Below are 25,906 nucleotides of genomic sequence, written 5' to 3'. Positions count from 1 at the left end.
GCCCACAGTGCCACATCTCCACACCAAATGCCTCCACGGACGGTGACCCCGCCGCTCCCTGTGCAGCTGTGCCAGCACATCGCTGCTCCTTCTGAGGAGAAACTGTCCCTCATTAATCCCTGATATCCAGCCTGCACTTCCCCTGGTGTGCCGTAAGGCCGTGCTCCGTGTTACACGGATCCAGGGCTGAGCCCACCTCGCCACAGCCTCCTTTCAGGAGCTGCGATGAGTTTCTTCCCAACTCCTTCCCTCAGCCTCTCCCCACAGCACCGCTCTGCTCCCATCTCTGTTCGCACTCCACGGCCTTCACCTCTTTCTTGCCCAGCCTGACAACGGACACAAACATCCCGCCGAGGTTCCCCTCACGCCGGGATCCACCCGCGGGGCACGGCGCTGAGGGAGGCGGTGTCCCGACCGCTCCCGCCTTCCTCCCCTCCCCTGGGCGGCCCCGCGGTGGGAGTCACGGGGCGGGCGGGCCGCTGCCATGGAGCTGCCTGCCGTCAGCCTCAAGGTACGGGGGGGGGGGGGGGGGGAGCTGAGCCGCTGTGGGGCGAGGCGGGTCGGCTGGGAGAAAGGGGAGCGGGTCCCCTCGTACGGGGGTTGCGCTTGGTTTTGAGCTTGGCGCCCCGTGAGGAGGCGCGGGGGGTGTTTGAGAAGTGGTTATTTTTGCCTTTTGTGGGTTGGTTTTTTTTTTGGAGTGGTTGTCGCTCAGGTTACCGCACGGGACGGCCGCCCCCCCTCCTTCCCTCCCTCTCCTCCCCCCCCTCCGGCACGGAGCGATGGGCGCCGCGCGTTACTGACGGGGCGAAGTTGGCGCGTAGGGAAACCGCCTCAGAAAGGCGACCGCGCTGCGGGCTGAATCTGACCGACAGAAACCGCTTTTTTTTTTGTTTTTCTTCATTTGTGTGGGAGGGGAGGGGGTGTTGAATGAGGGTGACTGTAAACTTTCATCCGGTATTTGGTGGAGAAACGGGAAATAAGGGACTGACGTTAACTTCAGGAGGAAGCGGCTCCTGGTACGGAGGCTGAAATCGCCCCTTTCCACGTTGCCCCTAAGACTGAACATACCCTGATACCGCCCGCTTTCCTCTATTTTTCCTCCATTTATCATATTTTCGGAGCCTTTTAGGGCTACGTGCCGCTCACCGCCCAGCTTCCCTGTGGGGATTTTGGGCGCGTTGCTGAAAGCATCGCAGGTTGGGTTTGCAGCCCTTGGTTCGGAGCTGCGTGTTGCCAGCAGGTTGGGGGCTGCTCTGTGCCAGCTGCCCTGTGCTTGCAGCTTGCTATGGGAAGGCTTGCTTGTGGCTGTGCTAAGTGAAATCTGGGAGTTCATATAGGCGCCTTTCCCCTTCTTTTAGCTTGCTGAGAGAAGGGATTGCCCTGTTTAGAGGCAGGTGCACAAATGGCTTTTTCAGGGCCTGGCTTATGGGTTGTATTTGCAGTCACAGAACTGTAGGGGTTGGAAGGGACTGCTGGAGCTCATGAATCCAACCCCCTGCTATGCGAGCTCCCTACAGCAGACTGCACCAGAAAGTGTGCAGATGGATCTTGAATATCTCCAGAGAAGGAGATTCCACCACCTCCATGGGCAGCCTGCACCAGTGCTCCATCACTCTGACTGTGAAGAAGTTCTTCTATTACGTCCCTGATATTTTGAGCTGATATTTTGCTCTGTCAAATTTTAGCTATTATGTGGTTCCCAGTCCGCTAGAAAAAGTGCTACATTCTCCTTTTTTTATTGTTTTTTTTTTTTTATTGCTTGTATGTGTCTGTCTTTTTTTTTCCCCACACTAAAACAAAAGGGAAAAATAACGACATCAAATTAAAAAATCTGCCAGTGAAATCCCATGCTTCACCATGGGAGGTGGCGATGCAGGAGCTGGAAGAAAAGGCATGCTTCTTGAACGAATGAATCCCCATAAAATGTAAAATGTTGCATTTCCTCCCTGGTTTTTGGCAACCATTCTTAAATCTTTTCCTGGGTGAGAGTGATCTTGACCTGGCCAAACTTTTCTCAGCATTGGGAAGTACCTTTTTGTAAAGTTTGGGTGGGGAGGCACTGGAATGGGGTACCCAGAGAAGTTGTGGGTGCCCCATCCCTGGAGGCATTCAGAGTCATGTTGGATGACCCTGGGATGGTGATTGGCAGCCCTGCCCATGGCAGGGGGTTGGAACCGGATGATCTTCAAGGTCCTGTCCAACCTAAGCCATGCTGTGTTCTGGGATTCAAGGGCTGCAGCACAGTGAGTTAATAATTATCCTGCATCTTTGTGCTGTCCCTGAATCATGGCCTGCTGCTCTGAAACACGACACAAAGCTTGACAAGGTTCAGAGAGAGACCAGGAAAAACACACTACTGCTATGTGTTGGCATTAACTACTTACAGTTTCTCTGAGATCAGAAGGATAAACCTAACAACAGAAGAAGAAAAATTCCAAAAACCTGCATGAATGCAGTGTTTGTGCCACAATGCAGCAGATTCTCAGCCTTGAGGTCCCTCTTTAACCTGCGTGTAGAACTGTATAATTAATATAGCAGGCCTTGACCTACTGTAGATGAGGAATCCTCTCCTGGAGCAGCATCTACTGGCTCAGCTCTCGTAGTAATGCTCAGTAAAGCGTGGAAAGCAGCATCACCTTATTTTTGCAGTGAACGTTTGATAGCTAGGGTTACTGCAATAGCTGTGCTAAATCTTGAAATATCAAGTCTGTTCAAGCTTGGAAAACAATGAATATGCCTGAAAACAGATGTCTTGTTCTTGGGTGTCTTTAGATGCTAGCTCTGGAATCATAGAATCATTTTGATTGGAAGAGACCTCTGTGCATCACCTAGCCCAGCCTCCTGCTCAAAGCAAAGCTAACTTGAAAAGTAGATCAAATAGGTCAACTCAAAGGGTTGCAACCACTTCGGAGATTATCCAGTCCAGCTCCCCTGCTCAAGTAGGAACCCCAGAGGAGGCTGCAGAGGAAAGTGCCCAGGTAGGCTTTGAATACCTTCAGTCAGGGAGAATGAGTTCCTGTTCCAAAGAACTCTTAAAAAAGCAACGTATGCTCTTCTTAGGTATGGATATATCCCCCTGAACAGATGGGAATGAATTCTTCTGTCTCACCAGGAGGCTGCCTGCAAATTATCTCACGTAATGACTGCAGCTTTAAATAATGTTTTTCATTAACACTGCGTTTTCTGTGTTAAAGCATACTGAGACCATCAGCCAATTCCACAGTGCCCCAAAGAGCTGTCAGATAACTCAGACTAATAGCTCGGAAGGAAGAGCTTTGTTTTCCTTTCAGCAGCCCCTTGGATTATCAGCCCTTGCCTACCTGACTTCATGCTGGTGATGGAGCCTGCTTCATAATTTAGTAACTGCAATATTGATCTAGACAGCTTAAAAAAAAACAAAAAAAAAACCACCCTGTGTAATTATATTAGCTGCTGAGCCTTGAGGGGTCTTGTGCGTAACGTGCAATTAAATACTACCTAATTAAGAATTTCCCTGATGTTGTGATCGTCTCTTGGGTGAATGCTATTTGCATGTCTCCATTCTTATCCAAGAACATCTTGTATTCTCCTGATTAGCAGTTTCTGCCTGGTCTCTGCGGTGCAATCTGGGAGGAGGGGAGGCGGCGGGTGGTGCTGAAGCATTTTGTAGGCTTTCATGAGCAATTAAAAAAAAAAATCATTATTAAAAACCTGTTTGAGCAGCGTTTGAAGTTCAGACAGTCCATGCTGGATGCTCAGCAGATGTGATAGGGTGCTAGGGAGGAACAAGAGCTTTATCTTACAGTATCTATGTTGTGACATCGTGGCTGGACAGTCCAAGGCATCACTCCTTCTGGTTTCACTCATGTCACAGCTTCATGGGTCATTAACTTTCTTGAAGCAAAGAGTTCTTGTGAAGTTAGACATTTTGAGTCAATAAATGTAGCAGTATTTGGGCACTGGTGTGTCACTGGAAGTGAAAAGAGTGGTGTAGCATGGCAGGATTGGGGTTTTAGGTTCCTAGAAGATGGCTTCAGGTCTCTTAGTATTGAGCTGAGGCAGGCTGCTGCTGTGAGCGGGTGGGGAGGGGGTGAAGGGGAATTCACTGAGGACCACAGCAGAAATGCTGGGAGCTGCAGTCGTGTCTATTCATGGACTTCTTGGTGGTGGGACACCAGATTGGTCCTGTATAAGCTGTGAATCAGATTGTCTGGCTTGCAGTACAAACTCTGCTAGAGTTCCAAAATCAATAACACATTTAGAAAAGGCTGAAATGTGCTCTGAATCAACTGTCAGCAGTGATGATGACAGTAGTGAACAACTATAGTGGAGCACCACAGGAAATAGCAGCAGCAGCAGAGAAAAATGGTTTTGTCTTTGCTGGCCCAGTTGCTAGGGCAGTTTTTGCACTGGTTCCAGGGCACTCTCCCTGTCTCATGGAGGTGAGGTGGTGTAACTTTCTGTTGTTTTTCCCACAGTTTTCCCAATTGCTGATCTGTCTTCCTCTCTGTTTTTCCATAGGCCATCATTCTGGTGCACTGGCTGCTCACAGTGTGGTGAGTGATTGGTAACTGGCCTGGCTTGAGAAGAGGATGTTCCTTCAAACTAGGAATGGGATGTTCTTGGGGAGTCAGCACTCCCTGTTCATGCCTGTGTGCAAGGAGCTCCTAAGTCCCAGTGGTTGTATGGGAGCAGGGATAAATGCAAACACTGCTGCGGGCTCCTTGTGAACTTGGCTTGGGTTTTTTGTCTTGTTTGGCAGGGGATGCATGAATAACTCGTTTCCAGCCTCCTATGCTTGGGGGAATTTCAGTGTCCTTGCAGTGGGGATCTGGGCCATTGTGCAGCGCGATTCCCTTGATGCCATCGTGATGGTGAGTGTGAGGGCATTTGCCTCTACCAGGGAGAGGGTGGAGGGCAGAAAAGCTCCTTTGAATCGGTGATGATCTTCAGCTGCTCCCAGTGCAGCAGTGAACAAGTCAAACTCTTTATTTATTTATTCTAGTCTCCCCGAGGGAGCCTGGCTTCTACTTAAGCACAATAAACTGTGGTGAGAAGCATTCACTATCCATTATTTTGCTTCTCGGGGGTAAGGCATACTTGATTCTTTTTTTCTGCCTGCTGTTGTCACTTTTAACGCCAGACTCTGAGTATTCAATATGCTTGAGTTAGAGATGCCTTTTAAATCTCTTCTCTGATCATTAAAGAAATTGGCAAGCAAAAATAAACAACCCTGGAAGATACTAGTAGAAGGCGTCCAGCAGATGTGAAGAAAATGCATGATGTATGAGATCATACACTTAGGATTATCTGTGTACCTGGGGGCATGTGAAGGGTTAGCACTGTGTTATACAGAGGTAAAAGCATGATTGTGTGAACATTGATCTTCTAGTAGATAGAACCTGTAACTGGCTGTTACTCCTGCTAGTTAATCCCTCATCCAGTTCATGTCCTGTTCTCTCTTCCCAGTTCCTGACCGGCCTGCTGCTCACGGTCCTCACAGACATCATTCACATCTCTGTCTACTACCCTCTGCGTGGTTATCCCAGCGATGTGAAGCGTTTCAGTATGGGCATGGCCATCTTCAGCCTCCTCCTGAAACCTGGATCCTGCTACTTTGTGTATCGAATGTACCGGGAGCGTGGAGGGGACTACATCTTCAACATAGGTAGGGTGCTTCCTCTACATCAGTGTGGGCCACGTCCTCTCCTGTTAGGGAAGGCTGCTGGAGAAGACTCTTTACCCTTCAGCCTCAGCCTTGTGCAGCTGGATCCTGCCTTTCTTTCCAAGGAGGAGAATGGCCTCTCTCTTCCTCGTGTCTTTTCTCCCTTTTGTGCTCCTGCTGAGTCTTAGGCCTTAAATTTACATTCTTCCTCTCTTCCCTTGCAGACCTGGAGTCCTCGTCTGACAGCCAGTTTGCCTACAGTGGTATTGATGTCACTGCTGTCACTCTTACTCAGTTAACTCAGGTTTTCCTCTCTTCCACTTCCTTCATTTTATGCACTTCTTGGAAGCCTTTGGGTGTCCCTCTCACTTTGCTGACCTTTTCCTTCTATGGGAGAGTTAAGGCATCATCCCTTCCACCTGGATTATGCATGTGAGGGAAGGGTGGATTTCTAACTCCATGCTTTGTGCCTTTGCTAACTTGATAGTTGTGGACTGCTGTTTCCTTATCTGGGAAATGGGATTGATGTTTACCTTGTGCTCCTTTGCTTGGAGGCACTCATTTTTCCTCCTGGCTGCAGTTGCTAGGAATAATGTGGCAGCCTTGCCAGAGAGAGGTGTTAGGGTTGGGTATTCTGTCAGCTTCTTTGCCAAGCATTCCTGGGGCTGCTGCCAGAGATAGTTTGCTGTGTGGGAGTTCATCCTGGCAAAACCAGCAGCCTAGTACAGTTATCTTTTTCTTTCCTAAGGCTTTGTAGGACAAAAGGTGGTACAACAGGCACTGTAGTGTTTGAAAGCTGCCACTTAGAATGCATTGGTGCTAGCAAAAACGATGAAGCTTCTTGTGAAAAGTGGTGGGTACTTATAAAGAAGGAGAGGCTGTCAGAGGAAAACAGTAGCTTCAGGGTATTGTTTGCACCTTGTGGTAGAAGAATGTGGATGTTTTCTCCATCAGCTGCTTGTGCAAATGCCATGCAGATCTCTCTTAGCTGGCTCAGAAGGCCAGTGTGCCATGTTTGTGCCAGTTTTTATTACCTGCTGAGTGTACTTGTGACTAGGATTTAACATCTGTATCCTACAGAAAGTGTAGCTGAGTATTCTTCCTTCTTACCATGCTGTTCAGCACAGCATGCTGTCAGAATCTCTTCCCAGGCACAAGTTGGAATTCAGTCACGTAGTACTTTTTTTATCTTCTTCTGAAATGTCTTCCTGACAACATTTTCAGTACAAACCATGTGCTGTTATTTTCTGTTGAATGTGATTGACAAATTTACTCTTTTCCTACTCACTGGCATTTTTCTTTAGAACTGAATTGTGATTTTCCAGGTCCTCTGTCTTGTCTTTTGAAACAAAAGCCCTCTTCATTACTAGGCAGCATCCTTGCTGCATAAAAACAAGCCTGTCGTGGTAATGTGGCATGCTCCTCAACTTTTGGTTTCTTCTAGGAGATTCAGTTTTTTGTATTCATTTTTTTCATCAAGCTTGTTCTCTTCTTGTTCAGGTCTCAACCGTGCAGGCCGGGACCGCAGTGCCTATGAGACAATTGATCAGCAGGAAAGCTCTCCGCTGTGGCCTGACTCAAGCAAGACAGCTCAGCATCCATATTGAGGCCCTTGTCTGCAGCAGAACGGACACCTCCCTCCCTCAGTCCAGCCTTACGCTCCTCCCATGTCTGTTCTGATGAAACAAGACCTTCTACTGAGCAAACAGGAGAGGATCTGATTTGACTTTTCTTTTTCCTTCCTGAAGATTAGGCAGAGGGGTTCCTGGAATGAGCCCAGAACATCTCAGATAACTTTAAGCTCTGTGACTCTTTGTGATTCCAACACACTGCTTTCCTCCCTCCCCCTAAATCCCTCCTCTGTATGTGCAAGTGGTTGCACCTTCTGCATTCTTCCAAGTCTTGTGTTGTGCCTCCTCTCGTTTGTAAGTAAGGGAGATGCACAAAATATTCCTGGGCAAGCTATCTTTAACAAGCTTATGGACTGCCCCTAAGACAGCACAGTTTAGCCTGTCTTCTTGCTGGTACGTTTCCAGGAAACATCTAGGAGTTCTTGAAGGCTGTTTTTGATGATGTTTTTAAATTAAGATTTATGACCATAACTCCATGTGCTAGCTGTGGTGGTTTACGTGCAGCTGGGGTTTGTATAAAGTGCTCTTACTGGGCCAGGGAGCATTCATTGATGCTTTTATGAAAGTTAAATGTCCTTCAGGATACTTAAAATGGCTGGTAAATGTTGATTACGTGTGCTCTGTGCCTTGAAATGTCCTTTTGCCTTCAGCTGCCTGCCTTAATAGGACTTGAAGTGTTATACTTTTCTAAGAAAACTATGAAATGAATACAGTTCTGTGTTAGAAAAAAAATTACACTGGTCACCCATGTTTCATTTGAAAATATTGCTATTCCTGAGGCTCTGGGACTGTAGTCTGGGAGAGTTGTTATGGGACAAGGGCTACAAGGCTTCAGTGGCTCTGCTGTAAGCTTTATGTAAACATGTGGATGGTTCTGCATGGAGATGTGTGGGCAGTGGGGGTGAGTGAGGAAAGGAAGGACTGGTGAATGGCAGGGGTGGGTTTGTGTAGTTCTGCACTGCGGTGGTGAGCTCTGGAACGTGGCAAACTATAGATTTGGATCTTATGCACAGTAAACCTGCCCTGCTGTGGCTATCGGGGAAATTCTTAAAAACAAATGTTCAGCAGGTTTTGTTAGAAGAAGAAAAGATTGTCAGCCTTGGCTGAAGGAAAATACAAGTGCTGGGAAGATCTGTGCTTTTCTGCAGCAGGTTCACTTTCAAAGTATACATCTGTTATTTGACAATTGCATTTCTCTGACAAGACCTGCTGCTGTGTTGACTCTTCAACGACCAAAACCCTGTTAACCCTGCTCTAGCCCTTAGAAACGTACCAAATGTATCTTTAAAAGCAAGCATTTTTCTTTCAGGTTTTGTCACTCTAAACATTAGCAGGTGCTTCATTCCCTCTACAGCACGAGCATTATGGTGGCCTGCTGCTGTGCCTGGGCCAATGTTGCTTATGCTTGGATGAACACCTGGTAGATGCTGTAGAGCTGCATTAATCTGATTTACTCTACCATGATGAAGACTAGGTAGGCAGAGCTTGTTTTCTGTAAAGTGGCAGAGTGGACACATTCAGTGTTTTACTGTTCTTCAGAACTGTGCAGTGTCAGTATGGATCCCTGAATAATGTGTTTAAACACTCAGGAGAGAGGCAGCTTTTTCTTCCCCAGACCTGTGGACCACAGACAAAATGGCTGCTTTGAATGCAGCACTTCCTGAGTTCCTGAGCATGAACATATGGTTACATCTAAGGAAGCTCTTCCAAGCTGTTCTAAGTTGGAAAACAAAACAAAACACAACAAGATCTGTATCAGTGCCCATCTAGCTGATGTGCTGTGTGCTTTCCTGCGGAGAGGTCAGCAGATGTGAGGGCAGCACAGAGGAGCAAAGCAAGGCAGGGGTGTCAGTGCGCTTGCTGTGAATCAAGGATGCCAGCTCTGGGCAGTAAAGCAGAGACAGATGACAATAAGAACTGTGCCCCTTCCTGGCTTCTGAGGAAGAAAAACCAGCCGTTGGCGCCTCTCCCTCAGTGGCGTGGGGCTGAGGGCAGGGCATGGCCCGGTGCAGGGAGCCGTGTGCTCCCACCCAGAGCATCACTGACAGCCGGTGGGTGAAGAGGAGGAAACGGCTTCCTTCTCCGTGGAGCTGAGAGGGTGCTTTGTGCAGCAACACCCGAGAGAGGTCGTGGCTGAGCTGCCCTGCCGTGCCAGACCCCACATCGTCTGGGCTGCCTTGAGAACGCTGTTCTAATTAGCCGTGGGCGAGAGCCGCTTTCCCGTGGCCATCTGCAGCCCTGGTGACAGGCGGCGTTGCTAATCGGAGGGGATAAGCTGCTTAGGGCAGCCCAGCTGGAGTGAGCTCACTGCTGGAGTTGGGAGTTGAGGGGGGACAAAGCAGCCGGTTTGCCCCTGCCTTCAGAGGAGCAGACAAAGAGGTGCTGATCTGCCCCCCAGGTTCTGGCGAGGCCGAGCAGTATGGCCAGCAGCCTTGGCAGTGAGTAAGTGTCTCAGCTGCTGGAGCAGTGACCGTCTTCTCTATATTTTGGGGAGGAGTACTACGCCACGAGGCTCGAGGCCAAGCTCGCCGTAATGGTGACGGTTTGGTTTGGGGGGCAGAAGTCTTGTTTCTGAGGCATTCTGTGCTGTTGATTCTGTGATTGGAAGCGTGTTGGTGTGGTATCGAACCAATCGCTGGTTCCAACTTGGAACATGAGCCTCGGTCAGCAGGGGTGGGAAGAATGGAGTTATCTGTGCAGTACTTGTGTTTGTCATTTATCTTCCTCGATATCATAATGCTCGAGTGGTGCTCACTTGAAAGAGCTTTATTTGCTTCCCATCGGCTGTGCTATTTACTTTGCTTGTAGTACAGAGGTAAACTGATCAGCTTAATTTTTGTTTGCAGAATTGGATTTATTTTGGGTTTTAATGCATTAGCATCATGCTACACACGCGTTAAATGCTTACAGGCATAAAAGCTCATATGGAATCCATTGGTTGTGGATTTCTGCAGTTTGCAATATGCTGTTTGCCTTGTGGCCTTAGAGGGAATTTTAAAAGGCACTTCATAAAATCTTACTGCCTTTCGAGTAGGATTAAATACTGCTTATAAGTGGCTACAGTAAGGTCTGAATGGTAATCATAGAAAGGACAACAGACATGAGTTTTAATGGAGGCTTTCTCTTTCAGGTCTCAGTGAGACCGAAATCAGGGATATGTCAGGTGAAAAACAACTCAAATCAGCATGGCAATGTATTGAGTATTCTCAATGTTGAGAATATTGAGAAAGAACTGCTGAAGTGAAAAAACAACAGAGCAACCCAGAGCCAAAGTTCCAGATGTTCATGGAACAAACCAGAGCTGTTAAGTTTGACAATTCCAAACCCTTTGTAAAACTTCTATGTGATATCTTTGGTTGGGTGTTCCTGGGATGCAAGGAGAGCTCCTGCAGAACGCCATTCTACATTTTGATGTTACAGTTGGTTGCAGTGAGAGATGCCCTACAGAAGGTAGCAGTGCTTTGTCTGCTCGCTCTGTAAGTTGCCAACTTCTACTTGGCTTGAAAAAAACAAAAACGGTGCATTTGGTGAGATTTCAAAGGCAGAAACACCAGTTCCCAAGGATAATTGCAACACTGCACGATGACCTGCTGTCCATTTGGCAGTCCCCTCCTTGTGGTGGTTACTGAAGGAGTTTATATGGCTGCTTGCAGCCAGGGATGTCCGAGGCTCACATACTTTGGAAACAATGCCACTTGAATGGAGACCTCCTGCTACTTGATTGTGTTTGAAAAAGATGGTGGGCATTTATTTCCTGCAGTCTTTCATATGTTGGCTGTTTGGGCTTTTTTTTTCTTTTTTCTTTCTTTTTTTTTTTTTAAAGATGATCTAGCTGCGTGTCTTTTTCACCCCATCATTTTCATTTTTTAGAAGAGGATTGGCAAAGAAGGCTTGGAATGACAGCAATTGGCATTTGCATTTAAAATTTGAGGGAATGAAAGCACAGTTCCCTTGAATGGTACTTACTGCTGTTATCCACAACTTAAGGATCTGTTCTGCATGAGATCTGTATGTGTAACCATCTGACTTAGTGGCTAGACTGCAAATTAGGTCTCCCATGTATGTTGTAATTCTTCCAAATTGGGGGACAGTGTCAATTCTCTGCATGTTTAAACACGGTTCTGTCCTGTAGTGTGGATAAGGAGAAACTGCCCTATGTAGCCTTCAGCCTTTGCAGGGCTGCAACACAATTTGTGGATGAACCTGAAATTGACACACAGTTAAACAGTACCTTAAGTCCAGGCAGCACCATTGCTAGCAGCCATGGAGAAAATGGGCATGGAGGAGATGTGAATTTGATTTCTGATCAATGAAGAGAGGGTAATCATTGTAATCCAGATGGAACCAGGTTGCTCTGACTTGTGTTTGTTTTGAAGTCTTTCTCTTCCAGCAGTTTTGTTGCAGATTAAGTGTTTCCCTTCAGTCATTCCTGCTCTCAGTCGTGATTGTCTGCTGACAGCAGGATGGATATAGTGCCATATTACTTCCAGGATTAAGGCTGGTGGACTGGGGACAAAGAGACTTAGTAGGAAAGTACCCAAAGCCTGTGGCAAACGAGGGAAGATGGGTCGAGAAATATGCATGCTCCTCTGTTTATGTTTCTTCTTGTTTTTCTTCAGAGCAAAGAAACTTTCAGAAGGATGTGAATGTTGATCTGTATTCGGGTGCGAGAAGTTGAGCAGATATTTCTCATCACTGGCTTGAGGCTGCTGCACTCAGTGTAACTCCCAGGCAGACAGAACAGGGCTGGCTGTGCACCTCATCACAGTCAGCTGGGCATAGAGAGCCCAGGCTGCTACAGACTGACCTCTCCTGGCCTTCTCAGCTGTTCCAGGATACCACCAGTCAGTTCTCCAGTTCCTGCTCCCAGCTGCAAAATAATCTCTATTCTAAGCTGCAGCAGCACAGCTCGAAGCACGTGGCTCACAGGACTCCTCATCTTGCTGTGTCCACACTTCCTGCTGCAGAACTCCCTCAGGGACACTCTCACCTTGAGGCTTGTAGCTTAGAAGGGAGAAGGAATGAGAATTTTGGCCTTCCTCAGCAGCACAGTCAGAAAGCAAAGGCAGCTGGTAGCTGCTCTATGCCTACTGCTCATCATCACTGTTTAGAAGGAAGGAACAAGAACAGTGACTATCCAGTGGAAAAGCAGCAGCCACCTGCTGTGTCTTGTATGGATACTGGGAACCCTTTGCTGGTCAATACACCTTTGCCATTTCATGCTGTAGTTTGCCCTCTTAGGCACAAATTAGTGTTGTGTATTTCCTCAAGGAGCTCAAGGGAAAGTATCAACGCTTGTAGTTCAGCCCTGACTTCAAGTGATCTCAGTCCATCTAATTTGGAGTCCCTTCAGCCTATTTTGCAGTCCTCACAAATTTCTGCTGCTTTGTACTGTTCAATCTGGAGGCTGAAGCAAGAAATTGCTTTCATGGGGAGCCGGGCCTCCCTTCCTCTGGAGCCCAAGTCTTTTCCAGTCGGTGGCAGTTTGTGCTTTGCTCCTGATGATCCAGCTCCTACTATCCTGAGCACAGGAGAACAGCTAGCTGGAGCAAAAACCAGTGCTGCTCAGGCAAGATTGAGATGGAGCATTCCATTTGCTAAAGGCACGAGCCTTGGTGCAGTGACGAGGGACTTTGGGCACGCTGAACCTCTCTCTGTCTCTCACAGATGCAGATACATTGACTCGAGCATGTGGAGAACCAAACTTTCAGGTGGCATCCATCCAGATAGGCTGTCTGCTGGGATGGGCTCTGGCAGGCTTGTGGATACAGAAGATTCTTCCAACGATTGCTCGCCTTATTTCAGATGCCAGTCCCAGCCAAAGCCAACTCTGGAAACTGGTGGGTTTTATGTTCATACAAGAAATCATTCATGTGAAAAGGTTCTTAAAGCAGAAGGGACATCTGGTGAGGCAACCCTATGTGCTATGCCTTGGACAAAAAGCCACCCTGAGGGTCAGCACTTGTCACTGGAAACGTGGTTGTCTGGGACTCAGATGAACGTTGGCATATCCATGTATGGGACTCCAAGAGAAGTGTGTGTAAGAGTCACTTCTGGAGATCAAGAATTTAGGCCAGTACAGCAGCTCAGCATTAAATCTGTAGAAGTCAAGAACCCCAAACCTCCTGTTGAGTCCGGCAAAGGCTTAGAAGAGGTATGTGACTGTAGATCTCCAGCAGCCAGCAGGATGGCAGTGGGGGACAGCCAGTCCAGCTTCTCCAGCACTCAGGTTGGAAAAGACATTGGTGACTGTTCCAACATAGAACATGTGAATGCAAACAGAGAAGAAAGGAGAAACAGACACTTCCAGCAAAGCAGCTGGAGGAAGTGGGAAGCTCCTGATCACCGTGAAGAACCTTGTGTAGAGAAGAGTGCCAAAGAACCACGGTGCTGTGAAGAAGGGAGCCAGACACAGGAAGCTGTGCCCAGTGAGGTGAGGGCGGGCTCGCTGTGTAGCATCCCTAATAGCAGATACTGTGCTTATCTCTACTTTTTGATAGAAGTGCAAAGTTGAAGCCCAGCAGTGATGGAAATGCTTGTCATTTATTTTTCTGGCTCTGAATGGTCAGAATCTCCTCTTTCTGGTCCTTCTCCATCTCAACATTTGCGTGCATCTTCCTAAACACCAGCTTGTTCACTTGGTTGGTCTTGGGAATGTGAAGACCTGTTTATATTCCCAGGATCTACATGTGGACCAAAAGCATTAAGCAATTTTTTTCCCCTGCTTAATTGCAGAGTCCTGAGATTCCAGTTTTGTTGTGCCTTTTAGTGGCTGAAGTGTGTGAGAGCTTTCAGAGCAAAAGCACCCAATGTAACACGCAATGCTTAGCAGGACTGTTCTGGACTCCATCCAAAATGGCTTACCATGCTGGGCACAGGCAAACTCTTTGACAGTAGGGTATTGGAATGACTGTTGTCTTCTGTCTGTTTTCAGGTGTCAGAGAACAGCTGCTGGTCTCCAAAGGTGAATGAGCAAAGGTAAAAAGGACTCGGAATTCTCATGTGAGTGTGCTGGTAGCTAATGGGAGGAAAACTGCTGCAAAGTGGCTGAGGAACCATTCCTGGCTTTAGGATTTAGCAGTGGATCTGCCATGGTTGGCTCAGGAGCTACATCTGGTTGTTTTCAAAAGCTGGCTGTCTAGAATGGAGTGTACTTTAAAAACCAGTATTTTTATCTTTAAAATTCTTCCTTCTAAATTCAACTTTAGTTACTATAGCGATGGAAAAAGCATTGGTACTACACATAACCTTTCACTGCAGCAAATTGTAGCATGCTCATTCCAGAGTTAGTGAAGATCAAGAACAGGGCTTATTCATGAGATGGGATTGAAATTTGTCATCTGTGGATCAGAAGAACGTGAGATGGGCATCTTAGTGTGGTGTGAGGCTGCAGGTTTTTCACTCTTTAGAGGGAATTTCTTTTCAGTTTGATGCCTGAAGTCTGATTGCCACCTTCTGTCTGTGTTTAATTTTTGTATGTTATTGGAGCTCACTTGTGCTTTTTCTCTCAAAGTTTCCAGCACTTACTTGACAGACAAATGGTAACTAGGTGTTTCCATGCCTGGAGGGACCACGTCAGCTGGAAGAAGGCTGCAGCAAGGCAGCAGCAGCCTCAAAAGGCCCTCAGTGCTTTTGGCTTGGTAGCCCAGCAAAGATGTGCCTCAGCTCTTTTAGCTGCCAGCTTCCACAAGGTAAGGATGGGCCAGGGGCAGTACAAGTGGCACCTGTTTGAAATTCAGTGATGTGGCCCCTGGTGCTGATACTCTGCCTACAGTTTGTTTTAACCATGTGGTTCCTTCTTCAGTGGAAGGAAGCTGTGACAAAACAGAGCCAAAAACAAGCTGCACAGTCTGAGTCATATTCATGTACCCAAAGTTCATCAGTGGGTTTTTCTGGAATAGGAAGATTAGCAACTATGACAACCTCAGCTCAGCACCAGCTTATGGAAGGATACATGAAGGAAGCTGAGCAGGCTTGTAGGTAAGCTGAGAGGATTCTCCTACTGTATCTCAGACAAGTGGAGGTTTACAGACATTTTTATCAGAGGGTGTGAAACTTGTGCCCGGGTCTGTGAATGGATTGCTTGCTGCAGATAACTGCTGCAGTAATTGGTATCACAGAGTTTATAATGCACTACTGTTCCAGTCTGATTTGTGTCTGACACAGCTGTGCTGTACTCTTTCTTGAGTTCAGCTATCTCCTGCATATAGAATATGAGTGTAAATAGTATTGTTCCACTCCAATACCACAGTCTAGCAGGACACGAGATGGTCAAAAGAAAAGACCATCATTCATCCTGTTGATTCTGAAGGCAGGAGAGCAAATCTGGACAAAAAGATAGGGCTACCCAGGGAGAAGGGAGGCTCTGGATTCACTTTGCATCTGTCTGGACAGAAGGGTTTTAAGGCATACTCGCAACTTTCAGGGTGGAGAGCAAACTGTGGACACAGCTTCATCGCAGGCAGAGAGGAGATGAGTTCTGCTGGAGAGCTCAAGCAATAAGAGATGTGAGGCGCCTAGCTGGTAAGCACGCGCTCTGTGGAGCAGCCTGAATGGAGCCAATGTTTCACCATGTTTCTTGGTCAGGGTGTAGTTGTTGCATTGACCTGGCTCTTCCAGAAACTGATCCTGCAAACAGCTGGGCTGTAGTGGTAGAGGCTGGCTTACCTGCCCTGCCGTACGTTTCTGCTTTGCTGCTTATATAAATTCAGCTGTAGCAGATACTGTTGCTCCAGCAGTGTGATCTATCTCCATTAAGTGCCTTTTCCGGACAGCTAGAGTTCAGCCTGGGAATGATTGCTGTGTGACACTAAGCTGTTTCAAGTTCTTCTAAGTTGCTTTTCTTCCTGTCAATCTGTTCCTGCCCTGTAACACAGCAGCTTTCAGACTGTGGCGCCTTCAGAAGGAGCTGCTGAGCAATGAGGAAGGCAGGCTGCTGGAAGCACGTGCCCTGATGGAAAAGAAGCGGCTACAAAACATTTTCCAGGTGTGGCAGTCCCGATACTTGGAAAAGAAAAAGATTTTAGGGCTGACAATTCGGATCCAAAGGAAATTGGTCTCCTGGTAAGTTGATGAGATGTATTTTTAATGTGGAAAAAAGTTCATTCTGGAAGTCCAAGGAATGATGGTGCCAATCCAGATAATGATGCGTTGCTCCATCTTAAAGTCATCTTTTTATTTTATTCCAGAAGTTAATAAAGGTAGGAATATATTTTGGTCAAAATAGATTTGATTTTAGTGGCAGTAGAAACTTGATTTAAAGGACTCAGAAGTCAAAGTCCAGAAAGAGATTTAGTAGTTCAGTATTCTGTTTTCCTTTGGTCTTTCTCAGGTGCTTCAGTGCATGGAAGGAGGCTGTTGAGCTAAAGGCTTATTACAAGAGGAGCCTGACACATCTCAGAGTAGAATCAATGAGGAAATACTTCCAGCAGTGGTTTCAGATGCTGCGGGTCAGAGAAAGCAATAAGCAGGCAGTGGTGAACCTCCTCCTTCTGAGATGGAGGCAGCATTATGGTGAGTGTCATGGGGCTTGTGGAGCACCTAAGATTTGGAGTTGCTGAGACTTATTCCTTCTCCACTTGTACAGTGAACTGAAGCCTGAAAAACAACTGAAAACAGCCTGATAATAGAGAGGCACAGATAATAAATAGAACCGTAGAATCTTTTGAGTAGGAAAGAACCCTTAAGGGTGATCTAGTCCAACTCCCCCACAGTGAACAAGGACATCTACAGCTAGATCAGGTTGCTTAGAGCTCTGAGCCATCTAGCCTGAATTTGAAGGTCCCCAGGACCCTGGGCAACCCATTCCAGTTCTCAGTACGTAGAACTAAGAAATACCATGAGCAGTAGGTGGAGGGCTAGTTGTTCTGGATGTGTCTCTGATGCTATAAGCAGTTTGGTCCCTATTTCATAGACCCAGAAGAAAGCCTTAAGCCTTGAAAGAAAGCTGTTAGAGAGCTGGGCTGGACTGAGTTTCATACGAATGCTTTCTGACAATTGTTTTCTCTTGTCAATCTCTATAATTGGCTAAGGACCAGCTGTAAGCTCAGTATCTCACAGAACTACAACGGAAGGTGATGACAGCTGGCCATGGTGGGCTGTAGTGCCACAGTTTCCTGAGAAAACAGGTTACTCTCTTGATGACTTCTGCCTGAAGATGAAACTCCAGAGAGTGTATCTGTTGTGGAAGGAGAGGCTGTACGAGCACTGCAAAGCTGAGTGAGTGACAAAACCAGTTCCTGGAGCCCTCTTTGGTTGTATCCACTTGACTCCCAGTCCTCCTGGAAAAACCTCTTGTTCTATCTGTTATCCATCTAATCTTTACCAGTGTCCCCCTCTGGTATCTCTCTTCAGTCACTTTGCCATCTCAATATCTTCTGTCTCAGTTCTTTCTCTCAGGCTTTGAAGGAGCGTAGACTCAGAAGAGCTCTGAAATTATGGCACCAGAAGTATCTCATGCTGAAGACAAACAAACAAAGTCCTCAGCACTCTCACAGGGCTGTCTATGAAGAACCTCTTGCTGTGCTGTTTTGTGAGGAACACTCAACATCTTCTGGCTTCCACAGCAGTGCTACAACTACTCTTGCCTCTCAAAGCTCACTGGAAAAGGTAAGGAAGTTTTGTTACAGGTCCTTTCTCTGTCCTCTATGTACAAACAGCTCTGAAATTGGGATTTTTCAGGAAATAAATTCTGCTTCAATGTGGAATTGTCATTAAGAAACTGTGCTCAGTATTTAGACCTGAAGAGCTCTCAGGCTGTAGGGTCCTGGCATCAGAAGTTGTAAACTCACTTCTCTCTCAGCTCTCCTCATGTAGTGATACTGGGAACTGCTGAGTTAGTGTGGTTCTCGTGTGTACTTTGTTCCTGTTTGTGGCTGCAAGGTGGAAGGGATGAAATACAAACAAGCTCTTCACTGAGAAAAGGTCAAACAGGCATATTTGCTGCCTCTGTGATGGCTTGCTTTCCCATCAAGGATGTGTTTGTGCTCTGGAGCTGCCCTTGCTAGCCTGCATTTCCTTTGGATGCATTCTGGATTTTCCTGATTCTTGGCTGAAAGGAGGTGTAAATGACATGGTCAGAATGGTCAGAACTGTTAGCAGAGTAATTCTACTGTTAGAACACTTGTCTCATGGTGTCTTTTTCTCTCCTTACATGCAGGAATACAGTTTTAGTGACAGCAGCCAGCAGAGCTGCTCCTCCGTTCTGACTGCTGAGGATGTGCCATACCTGCCCTATTACAATTCTTTCCTGCAACTACACCAATGTGCAGAGCTGCCAGCTGAGCTGGGTGGGGAGCTGTGCTTGCAGGCTTCCTTTCCTCCATGGAGGACTAGATCTGGGTAAGTTGGAGACTTGTTCCTTGGGATGCTGGTTGTTTGGTCTGGCCAAATTCATTCTTTCAGGATAGTCACCCACACCATCTCACAACAGCCTTACAGATACTTTCTTCTTTCTCTTGCTTTCCTAACTGACATATTTTTCTTGCAGAGAAAATTGGTTTGTGGGAGGTCAGTTCCAGTCTTTGGCACTGCAGAGTGCAGACAGTGATGTCCAGCCTCTTGTCAGTTACTCTACATGGGAAGAGGTGAGACCCAAAAATGAATGCAATGCATGTAAATGTATAACTGCTTTTTGCATGGCCCAAATGAGGAAAGAGCCTTTGGGTTTCAGGTGTCAGGATATGGAAGATCTCACTTCTTCTCTTCTTGTGATTGAACAGAAGGCCTGGGGGGAGGGGGGGGGTTGAGCTACATCTTAGGGCAGCTCTTCCTGTTCACTTTCTAGTTGAATTGGAAGTTGTCCATCTGCCTGGGATTTAAAAATCATATCAGACCCTTGTATATAGATGTGTGTGAGTGTGGGGGCATGATTAGCAACAGAGACTTACTTGTCACTTCCACAGAAGTCACAGCAGCAAGAACAGGCTGAGCTGTAGGGAGTGACTGTGTCTAAACAGCAATTCAGGACTTTGTTTTTCTGAATTACAGGACTGCAGCTCTGAGAAGGAGGTGGAGAGTTCCTGGCACCGTGTGGAGAAATGCTGCCTGGAGAAGTACTTCATCATCTGGTCCACTCGAACTCAGCAACTCACAAAGGCCCAGCAGTACTGCAGGCTTCTGCAGCTGTCTCGGTAGGTATTGTGCTTCTCAGAAGTTTCCTAAAGCTGTCTGTTTCAGGAGCTTCACACTTGCTTTTCAAGAAGCTTCCTCTTTTTCAGTGGAAGTTTTGCAGCCCATTATTTTATTTTCCTGCTTCAAAATTATTATATCTAAACGCTGTTCTCTCTGCGTTGATGAGCTGCCTCAGAAGTTAGAGTGAGCCCAGTGCTGCTGGTGTCAAGCCTTGGTAACTTCCTATCTCCTGAACTGGCCTTGCTCTCTACTTATTCAGAAATTGCAGAGAACAGAAGACTTGGCACAGCCAGGACAGAATACCTTACTCCCTTACACCCTGCCCTGCCTTTGGTTTACCCTGACATTTACTTAGGAAAGGATCTGAACAGATATGATGCATTTCCTAAAATATCTCACATATATTTATTGTTAAGGTTTTGATTCCAAATGTATGAATCTGTCTGAGTTATTCCTACAGATGCTCCAATGATCTTTTTCTTTCTCAGAGCCTTTCTCAGATGGCACCACTGGGCTGCAGAGAACAAGAACCAAAAAGTAGCAGCAGCCCTTAAATACCAGCTTAATTGCTGCCGGATGGTTTTCAGCTTGTGGAAGAAGAGACTGGCCCAGAAAGTGGAAGCTGACCAGAGATTCAGGAGTCACCTCCATCAGATGACTGCTGATGCTCTTCGGCGTTGGCATTCCTACTGTCAAAGTGAGTTACTCCATCCTACAGCAGCATTTACCTCTGTATAAGAACACTGTGGGAATGGTTGGGCTGGAGAAACTCCTGCTTCTGGTTGTAGGCGTGTGAACATTAGTCTAGGGGCGAGTGAGAGCCTTATTGCCCTGTTCTGTGTATAACTGATGCTAGGGAGATACAATCAGGGAGGCTGATTGGGGAAGGGGTGAACTGAGTAGTCTTTTCAGCTGCTCGGGAGATGATGGGCCAGACTAAGATTTCCTAGACTGCAATTTGCAGCAGGTGTATTGTCTGCTCTTGTGTGGATGCTGTAATGGGGGAGGGAGAAGTAGAACTTATCTCAGCAAGCTCCTGTCTTTTCTGATAGGGAAGTGTAATATGAAGGAGCTGCAGCAGAGATGGGCTCAGCATAGCTGCCAGGAGAAGAAGAGATTGATCCTGCAGACGTGGCGCTGCCAAACAAGGCAGCTGAAAAATGCTGCTTTATTCTGGGAGCGTCTCCTCCTGCACAGGTTTGTTTCCTTTCTTTGAAGCATTTCCAAGGGAAGCTTTGAGTGAAGAGCAATTTATGTAGCAGCAGATCCAGTGTATTCAGACCCGTTTGATCAGTGAGATGATTTATGCCAAGAATTCATTTAAGGCATGGGAAGTGAAGGTTTGTTCCTAGCAGATTTACTTATGAATTGCAGGCTCAGCCTCAGAAGGAGAGAAGGTCAGGAAAAAGCAGCAACAAAAAAGAAACCCAGTAAAACCTTAGCAGCTGTGATGCTTAGACTCTATGCTCACCCCACCCAGTTGCATTTTCTTCTGCAAATCAATCTGTGTGGTGGCACCCTAGTGGGAATTGTGTTTCGGAGAAGTCCTTCATGTTGCTCCTTCCCGTAGAGTGCCTCCACCATTAATCTTCCTTCTGAGCCCTCTTTTGATGGGAGATCGCCTCTAATTTCTCACCTTAATGTCAATAAATAAATCAGCTTGCCAGTCAGCATGGCTGTGGTGCAGGCTGAGCCCTGTTTCTTCTGAGGGGGGCATTTTTCATGCTAGGATAACCTGCAATAGATTCTCTTGATCTTCAGAGAAGCCTGCCAGGCAGAGGATATTTACACCTCCGTCCCATGGTGCAGTGGGGCAGTTTGCATAATGAAAACCCAAGTGGAATGAGGAACCAACAGGACGAGCCAAGAGTTAAAAGCAGATTTGCTTCTGGGTTTGTGCAGGGAGGCTGCCCTCCATGCATCAGAGTAGATAGAGGAGGAGTTATTGTAGGTGCAGATTTGCGGTGCTGTTAATTGTCTCCTCCCGTACACACTGTAGGATTTGTTTATTTGTTAAATAAAATCTTGAATAAAATTTGAATAATTCTTTTCCAGCCATATATCCTGTGTGCAGCAGGCCCTCAGCGTTTCAGCCAAGAAAAAGAGGAAAATCTGCATCTTCACAGTGAGATGCTATTTTGAATCCAGCTTGGTTCTGCAGCAGGAAGACTTAACTGGGTCTGCTGGGATTGTGCTGAAGGAAATTTCAGCAGTGTCATTACTCTTACTCCACAAGTAAACAGCCTTTCTCTATAAAGCATCATCCTAAAGATCAGCTGCTGGCACAGGGAAAGATCAGACTGACTAATTTAATTCTTTCTTTTTCTTGTCAGCAGAGGGAAAATATAATACTGTATTCTGTTTGTAGGGGTATTTAAAGAGCTGCACCACTGGAATGGCCAGAAGGGAGCAGTCATACTCCTTTGACCGCTTACATGTAACACTGCAGAGTGGGTTGAGAAGGTGGAATTTGGCCCATTGTCTGTTTGGTGCTGACAAAGAGCACTTTTCTGCATTTGTACTGTTTTTCAGGTGCATAGTCATCTGGGCCCAGGTCACTGCCTGCAGACTGAGGCAGCAAGAAGCCCTCTGTTATTTTAGAAGGGTCAGAGAGCAGCATCTTCTGGAAGTGAGTTTTGCAGAATGGAGAGTGAAGTTCATGACAGCTAAACAGCAGTTGCTGGGAGAGGAGAAAAGCCACACGTGGCATGGATGTTCTCAAGGTAAAGCCTGTCAGCGCTGGCGATTGGCCTCAAGGGGACAGCAAGCCCTGCACTTGGGGTCCGTGGCCACTGTGAAACAGGTAAGAAGAAAGTCCTCCTGAGATGATTTAGGACACCCAGTTGGCTTGTGGGTCCCCGAGCACTGAGCTGCATTGACAGGGCTTGTAGGAAAACCTGGTTTGGCTTGTCCTAACTGTGGTGACTGCTTAGTTTCTGCCTTGAAATTCTTTATAGACTGTGCAAACAACTTCATCACCATAATCTGGCAACCATCTGGAGCACAGTATTAAGGAGTGGGGATATTTTTGACCAGAGAGACAAGAGCACTCCTTCCTCTCTGCTCAAAGGTGGGATGGGATAATCACTGTCCCCACAGAGCAGACAGAGCTGTCAGGGGTGCATACTATTTCAAAAGGCTCACAGCTAATAAACCACAAAGAGCTGGATTGATTTTTTTTTTGAAAGACTGAGTCAGTCCTGCTGGGATCTCATCTGTGCAGTTTCCAGCCTGGGGTCTAGCACATTAAACTACCTGCAGGGCTATGAACATAAGTGTATCTGTAAGGCTAGTTTCTGTGCTGTATGTGTGCATGTGTTTAGACTTGGTTGCAGCTGTGTTAATTCTGTTTGCAGGCCTGCAACTATTGGACAAAAGCAGCTGCCTTTTCCCAATGCTCACGGCAATGCAGTACCCTGATAGGTGCTAGGAAGAGCAAGAAGATCTCCTTGTCTTTGTCCATAAGTAAGATACCCCATTCTCTCTTCCTTTTGTGGGACCATATGGGGTGTGTGAGCGGGGAGGGGGAGAGGTGCTTGCCAATCTCTGGGGTTTCTCTCTGAAGCAGATGCTAACTGCAGTCAAATTTTGACTGTGAACTGCTTCTGTTTTCAGTGTCCAAAGGACTGAGAACCTGTGGCAACTCTAATCTCTTCCTTCTGTTAGCTCCTGTGTGATTCCTCTTTTCTTTCCTAGAAAGCAGAGGATGCAGAGAGAAAGGCTCAGCTCCAGCTGCTTCCCTTGGGTTTTTTCCCAGTGCTGTTCACCGCTGGCTGGTGATCTACAGAAGCCAAAGGAGGACTGAAAGGCTGCTGCTCCCTCAACAGCTAGAGAGACATGATTTGGTAGGACCTGTCCCTGGGCATGCCAGGATCCAGGAGAACAAAGCAGAGGTGGACTCCGATGAATGGAATGACAATTGGCTTGGGTAGGCAGAGTTGGAGGGCTCTGAGCTTCATCACTGTTCTGCCACCAGGGAAAGACTCTCTGACAAAAGCTTGTTTTCTTCATTTTCTTGCCTGCAGGAGGAAGTACCTGAGGTGGTGGCATCACACGGTGACGCTGCGCCGGTGCCAGCGTGCCAGGAGGCTGCGCAGTCTGGCAAGGGGTTGGCAGCAGTGGAAAGAAGCCAGCAGGGTGGTGATGCTGGCACAGGTGTTGGTGAGTGGTACTGCCACGTGGGTGTCAATGATGGGTGTTAGTGGATAAGCCCACTATGCTTGCAGCCTCCACTACATTCTAGAAGATGAGACCTGGGGATTTAACATGCTCAAATGTGCACATAAAATCCCAGTTTGCTGCTGTGGCTACTTTATCCAGCTTTCTCTTTGAAATACCAGCTGTCATTTGTCTCCCCTCTGCTCAGGACAAGATGAAATGGTTTCAAACAAAAAGAGGGGAGATTTAGAATGGATATAAGAAGAAGTTTTTTACAATAAGGGTGGTGAGGCAGTGGCACACGGGTTGCCCGAAGAGCTGGCAGTGCCCCATCCCTGCAGATACCCAAGGTCAGGCTGGAGGGGGCTCTGAGCACTGATGGAGCTGCGGTTGTCCCTGTTTATTGCAGAGGAGTTGGAGCAGGTGGCTTATAAGAGTCCCTTTCAACTCAAACCATTCTATGATCTAATCTGTGCACTGCCTTTCTTCCTGGCAGGACCAGCAGCGGCTGATAGAAAAGGCCTGGAGAGCATGGAGACGTCGGTATTTACAAAGCTGTGTAGTGCAGAGGTTTCTGGAGGTTGAAGCCAGAAGCCTACTGTCTGAGGTAAGCACTCAAGGCTGCTTTTATTCTTAGAACCCCAGAACTCTGGTACAACCATAAGGGTTAAAAGGTTCAGATCTAAGCTCAAGGTGCCAAGACTCCAGGGAGGGCTATCCCTTATTGCCACCTGGAAGGTGAAACAGAACATGGAGCTATGTCTGGGCCCACGTGCTTCCTTGTTCCTGTGAAGTGTCCCATCAGAAAGATAATGAGCAAATGGCAGTTTGTGGTTAGAGGGATGTAAAATGAGTTCCAGACACCTATGTCATTTTGTGGGAAACAGCTTCTTCTTACTGTGAGGGTGAGTGGGTGTGTGCCTTTACTAAGGAATTGAAAGGTGGAAGGTGCCAGGCTCTGTGGTGGATCAGCAAACACCACAAAGGGACAACTGATGTTCCCTGTATTTCCCTCCCTGGACAAAGCACTACTGAAAGGAGAAGTTGAATACATCAAGAAGGAGAAGTTGAATACATCAAGAAATGGGACTTGCCCAAAACAAGGGGAAATAGCTTTCAGCTTTATTTAGCTTTATCTTTGGGGTAGCAGAACTCTGATAAGGGTTTGAAGGGGCACATAACAGGATCTTTATCTATGAATCCTCTGCCTCTTGAGAGCCCATTTGGGGAACTGTCAGGCTCCACACTGTTACTGGAGGACTGTGGTGACTTGCACCCATGTCAGGCAAATTGTTGTAAACTTGAATGTGCAAGCAAAGCCCAGTATCTCAAACAGTCGCTTCCCTCCTCCGCCTCCTAAAGATCCGTGCAGAATTAAGTCCTCCTTTACACGATGAGCGCAAGTATTGAAAGGAGGGCAGAGGGAGGAGGTTGTCACTTTGATCTGTACTCTTCACTTCCCTTGTTGGCTACAGTAACACAGGGGGGATGGAGAAGACAGTAAGTGAACAGAGAGGCATCTGGCTTGGCCACTGCTAGAGAAAGAGCTGGGTTCACTGGTGCTGTGAGGGTGGCTGCAGTCCCTCCAGGGCAACCTGAGTTTCTGATTTGTCCCCTCTACTTCAGGCGTTTGGAAGATGGCATCAGCTCACAGTGTTCCAACTCAAGGACAGAGGACACTGCTGAGTGTGGGGCCTGCCTGCAGCTGCTCATTTCAGGAGTGGAGGATACAGCTGGCAGTCACAACAAAGAGCTGGTCTCCTGCAATCTAGAAAGCAGTGCATGATCTACCTGTGTGATTAAAAACAGTGCTGCAAGCCCAAAGCATGGTGATAGCCAGAGGACAACCAGGAAGAGGTGGTATCCAGAGAAAGGTCTTATTTAAGGACTGATATTCTGCCTCCCTACTGCACAAACTTGAGAACTTGCTTAATGGCTTTTGTAGTGAGGTTGCATTCCCTTTTCTGCTAGAGCCTGATTTTGCTGGAGTTCTGATTAAAAGTCAAAAAATACTTTATAGGACCTCCCTTAACTTTTTTTTTTATTTTTTGGTAATTGAGAGCTTAGTGTCATGTAAGGGACTAAGCAAACTGTGGTTTTGAAGAAGTGAGCAGGAATGTGTCTGTGGAAATGCTACATGCTGTCGATTCCAAAGTTTGGACTGACGCTGGTCACTGTGAACAGAGACCTTATTTTTAAGATTAGGCTCTTCCCTTGGGTGGTTGGGATGATTCCCACTTGGCCCCCACCCCCTGTCCAAGTCCATCAGCTCTTCATTAAGGCTTTCAGTGGGTGGCCAACCTCTTGACTGCTTCCCGCTGGTTTCTTTCTGCACTGAATG

General features: G+C 47.0%; 2 protein-coding genes across 6 annotated transcripts; both read left to right on the top strand.

The window, feature by feature from the left end:
- The first annotated feature begins 388 nt into the window (after nt 1–388).
- LOC125703524 (angiotensin II receptor associated protein) lies at nt 389–7,520 on the top strand. Of its 3 annotated transcripts, none has more exons than XM_048968113.1 (6): nt 389–511; nt 4,501–4,535; nt 4,742–4,853; nt 5,449–5,647; nt 5,869–5,907; nt 7,145–7,520. In XM_048968113.1, the coding sequence occupies exons 1-6, from the start codon at nt 485–487 to the stop codon at nt 7,249–7,251; spliced, it is 519 nt and encodes a 172-aa protein (XP_048824070.1). In that variant the 5' UTR covers nt 389–484; the 3' UTR covers nt 7,252–7,520. The 3 variants fall into 3 exon arrangements, with proteins under 3 accessions (XP_048824070.1, XP_048824069.1, XP_048824071.1); XM_048968112.1 differs by having other exon boundaries at nt 390–511; nt 5,869–5,948; XM_048968114.1 differs by lacking the exon at nt 5,869–5,907 and having other exon boundaries at nt 405–511.
- Nucleotides 7,521–7,634: 114 nt separating this feature from the next.
- Nucleotides 7,635–25,582, top strand: C21H1orf167 (chromosome 21 C1orf167 homolog). Of its 3 annotated transcripts, none has more exons than XM_048968076.1 (20): nt 7,635–13,708; nt 14,210–14,253; nt 14,789–14,966; nt 15,080–15,255; nt 15,701–15,798; nt 16,155–16,338; nt 16,607–16,788; nt 17,307–17,493; nt 17,661–17,883; nt 18,434–18,615; nt 18,764–18,860; nt 19,264–19,406; nt 19,896–20,104; nt 20,460–20,604; nt 21,940–22,210; nt 22,764–22,872; nt 23,104–23,335; nt 23,433–23,568; nt 24,062–24,172; nt 25,192–25,582. In XM_048968076.1, the coding sequence occupies exons 1-20, from the start codon at nt 12,359–12,361 to the stop codon at nt 25,249–25,251; spliced, it is 4,317 nt and encodes a 1,438-aa protein (XP_048824033.1). In that variant the 5' UTR covers nt 7,635–12,358; the 3' UTR covers nt 25,252–25,582. The 3 variants fall into 3 exon arrangements, with proteins under 3 accessions (XP_048824033.1, XP_048824032.1, XP_048824035.1); XM_048968075.1 differs by having other exon boundaries at nt 16,152–16,338; XM_048968078.1 differs by lacking the exons at nt 7,635–13,708; nt 14,210–14,253 and having other exon boundaries at nt 14,874–15,798.
- The last annotated feature ends 324 nt before the right edge of the window (nt 25,583–25,906 follow it).

This window comes from Lagopus muta, chromosome 21, assembly GCF_023343835.1.
Source record: "Lagopus muta isolate bLagMut1 chromosome 21, bLagMut1 primary, whole genome shotgun sequence".
Taxonomy (NCBI): domain Eukaryota; kingdom Metazoa; phylum Chordata; class Aves; order Galliformes; family Phasianidae; genus Lagopus; species Lagopus muta.
The sequence above is the reverse complement of the archived record's forward strand: the minus strand, read 5'-3'. Positions and strand labels throughout refer to the sequence as shown.

Excerpts from the sequence above, each read along its gene's own strand:
- LOC125703524 (XM_048968112.1), top strand. The coding sequence starts at position 485 with ATGGAGCTGCCTGCCGTCAGCCTCAAG. Across the intron at positions 4,854-5,448 it reads CCCTTGATGCCATCGTGATG|TTCCTGACCGGCCTGCTGCT; the intron begins GTGAGTGTGAGG and ends CTCTCTTCCCAG. Across the intron at positions 5,949-7,144 it reads CTCTTACTCAGTTAACTCAG|GTCTCAACCGTGCAGGCCGG; the intron begins GTTTTCCTCTCT and ends CTTCTTGTTCAG.
- C21H1orf167 (XM_048968075.1), top strand. The coding sequence starts at position 12,359 with ATGCCTACTGCTCATCATCACTGTTTAGAAGGAAGGAACAAGAACAGT. Across the intron at positions 17,494-17,660 it reads TACGAGCACTGCAAAGCTGA|TTCTTTCTCTCAGGCTTTGA; the intron begins GTGAGTGACAAA and ends CTTCTGTCTCAG. Across the intron at positions 23,336-23,432 it reads TGGAATGACAATTGGCTTGG|GAGGAAGTACCTGAGGTGGT; the intron begins GTAGGCAGAGTT and ends TCTTGCCTGCAG.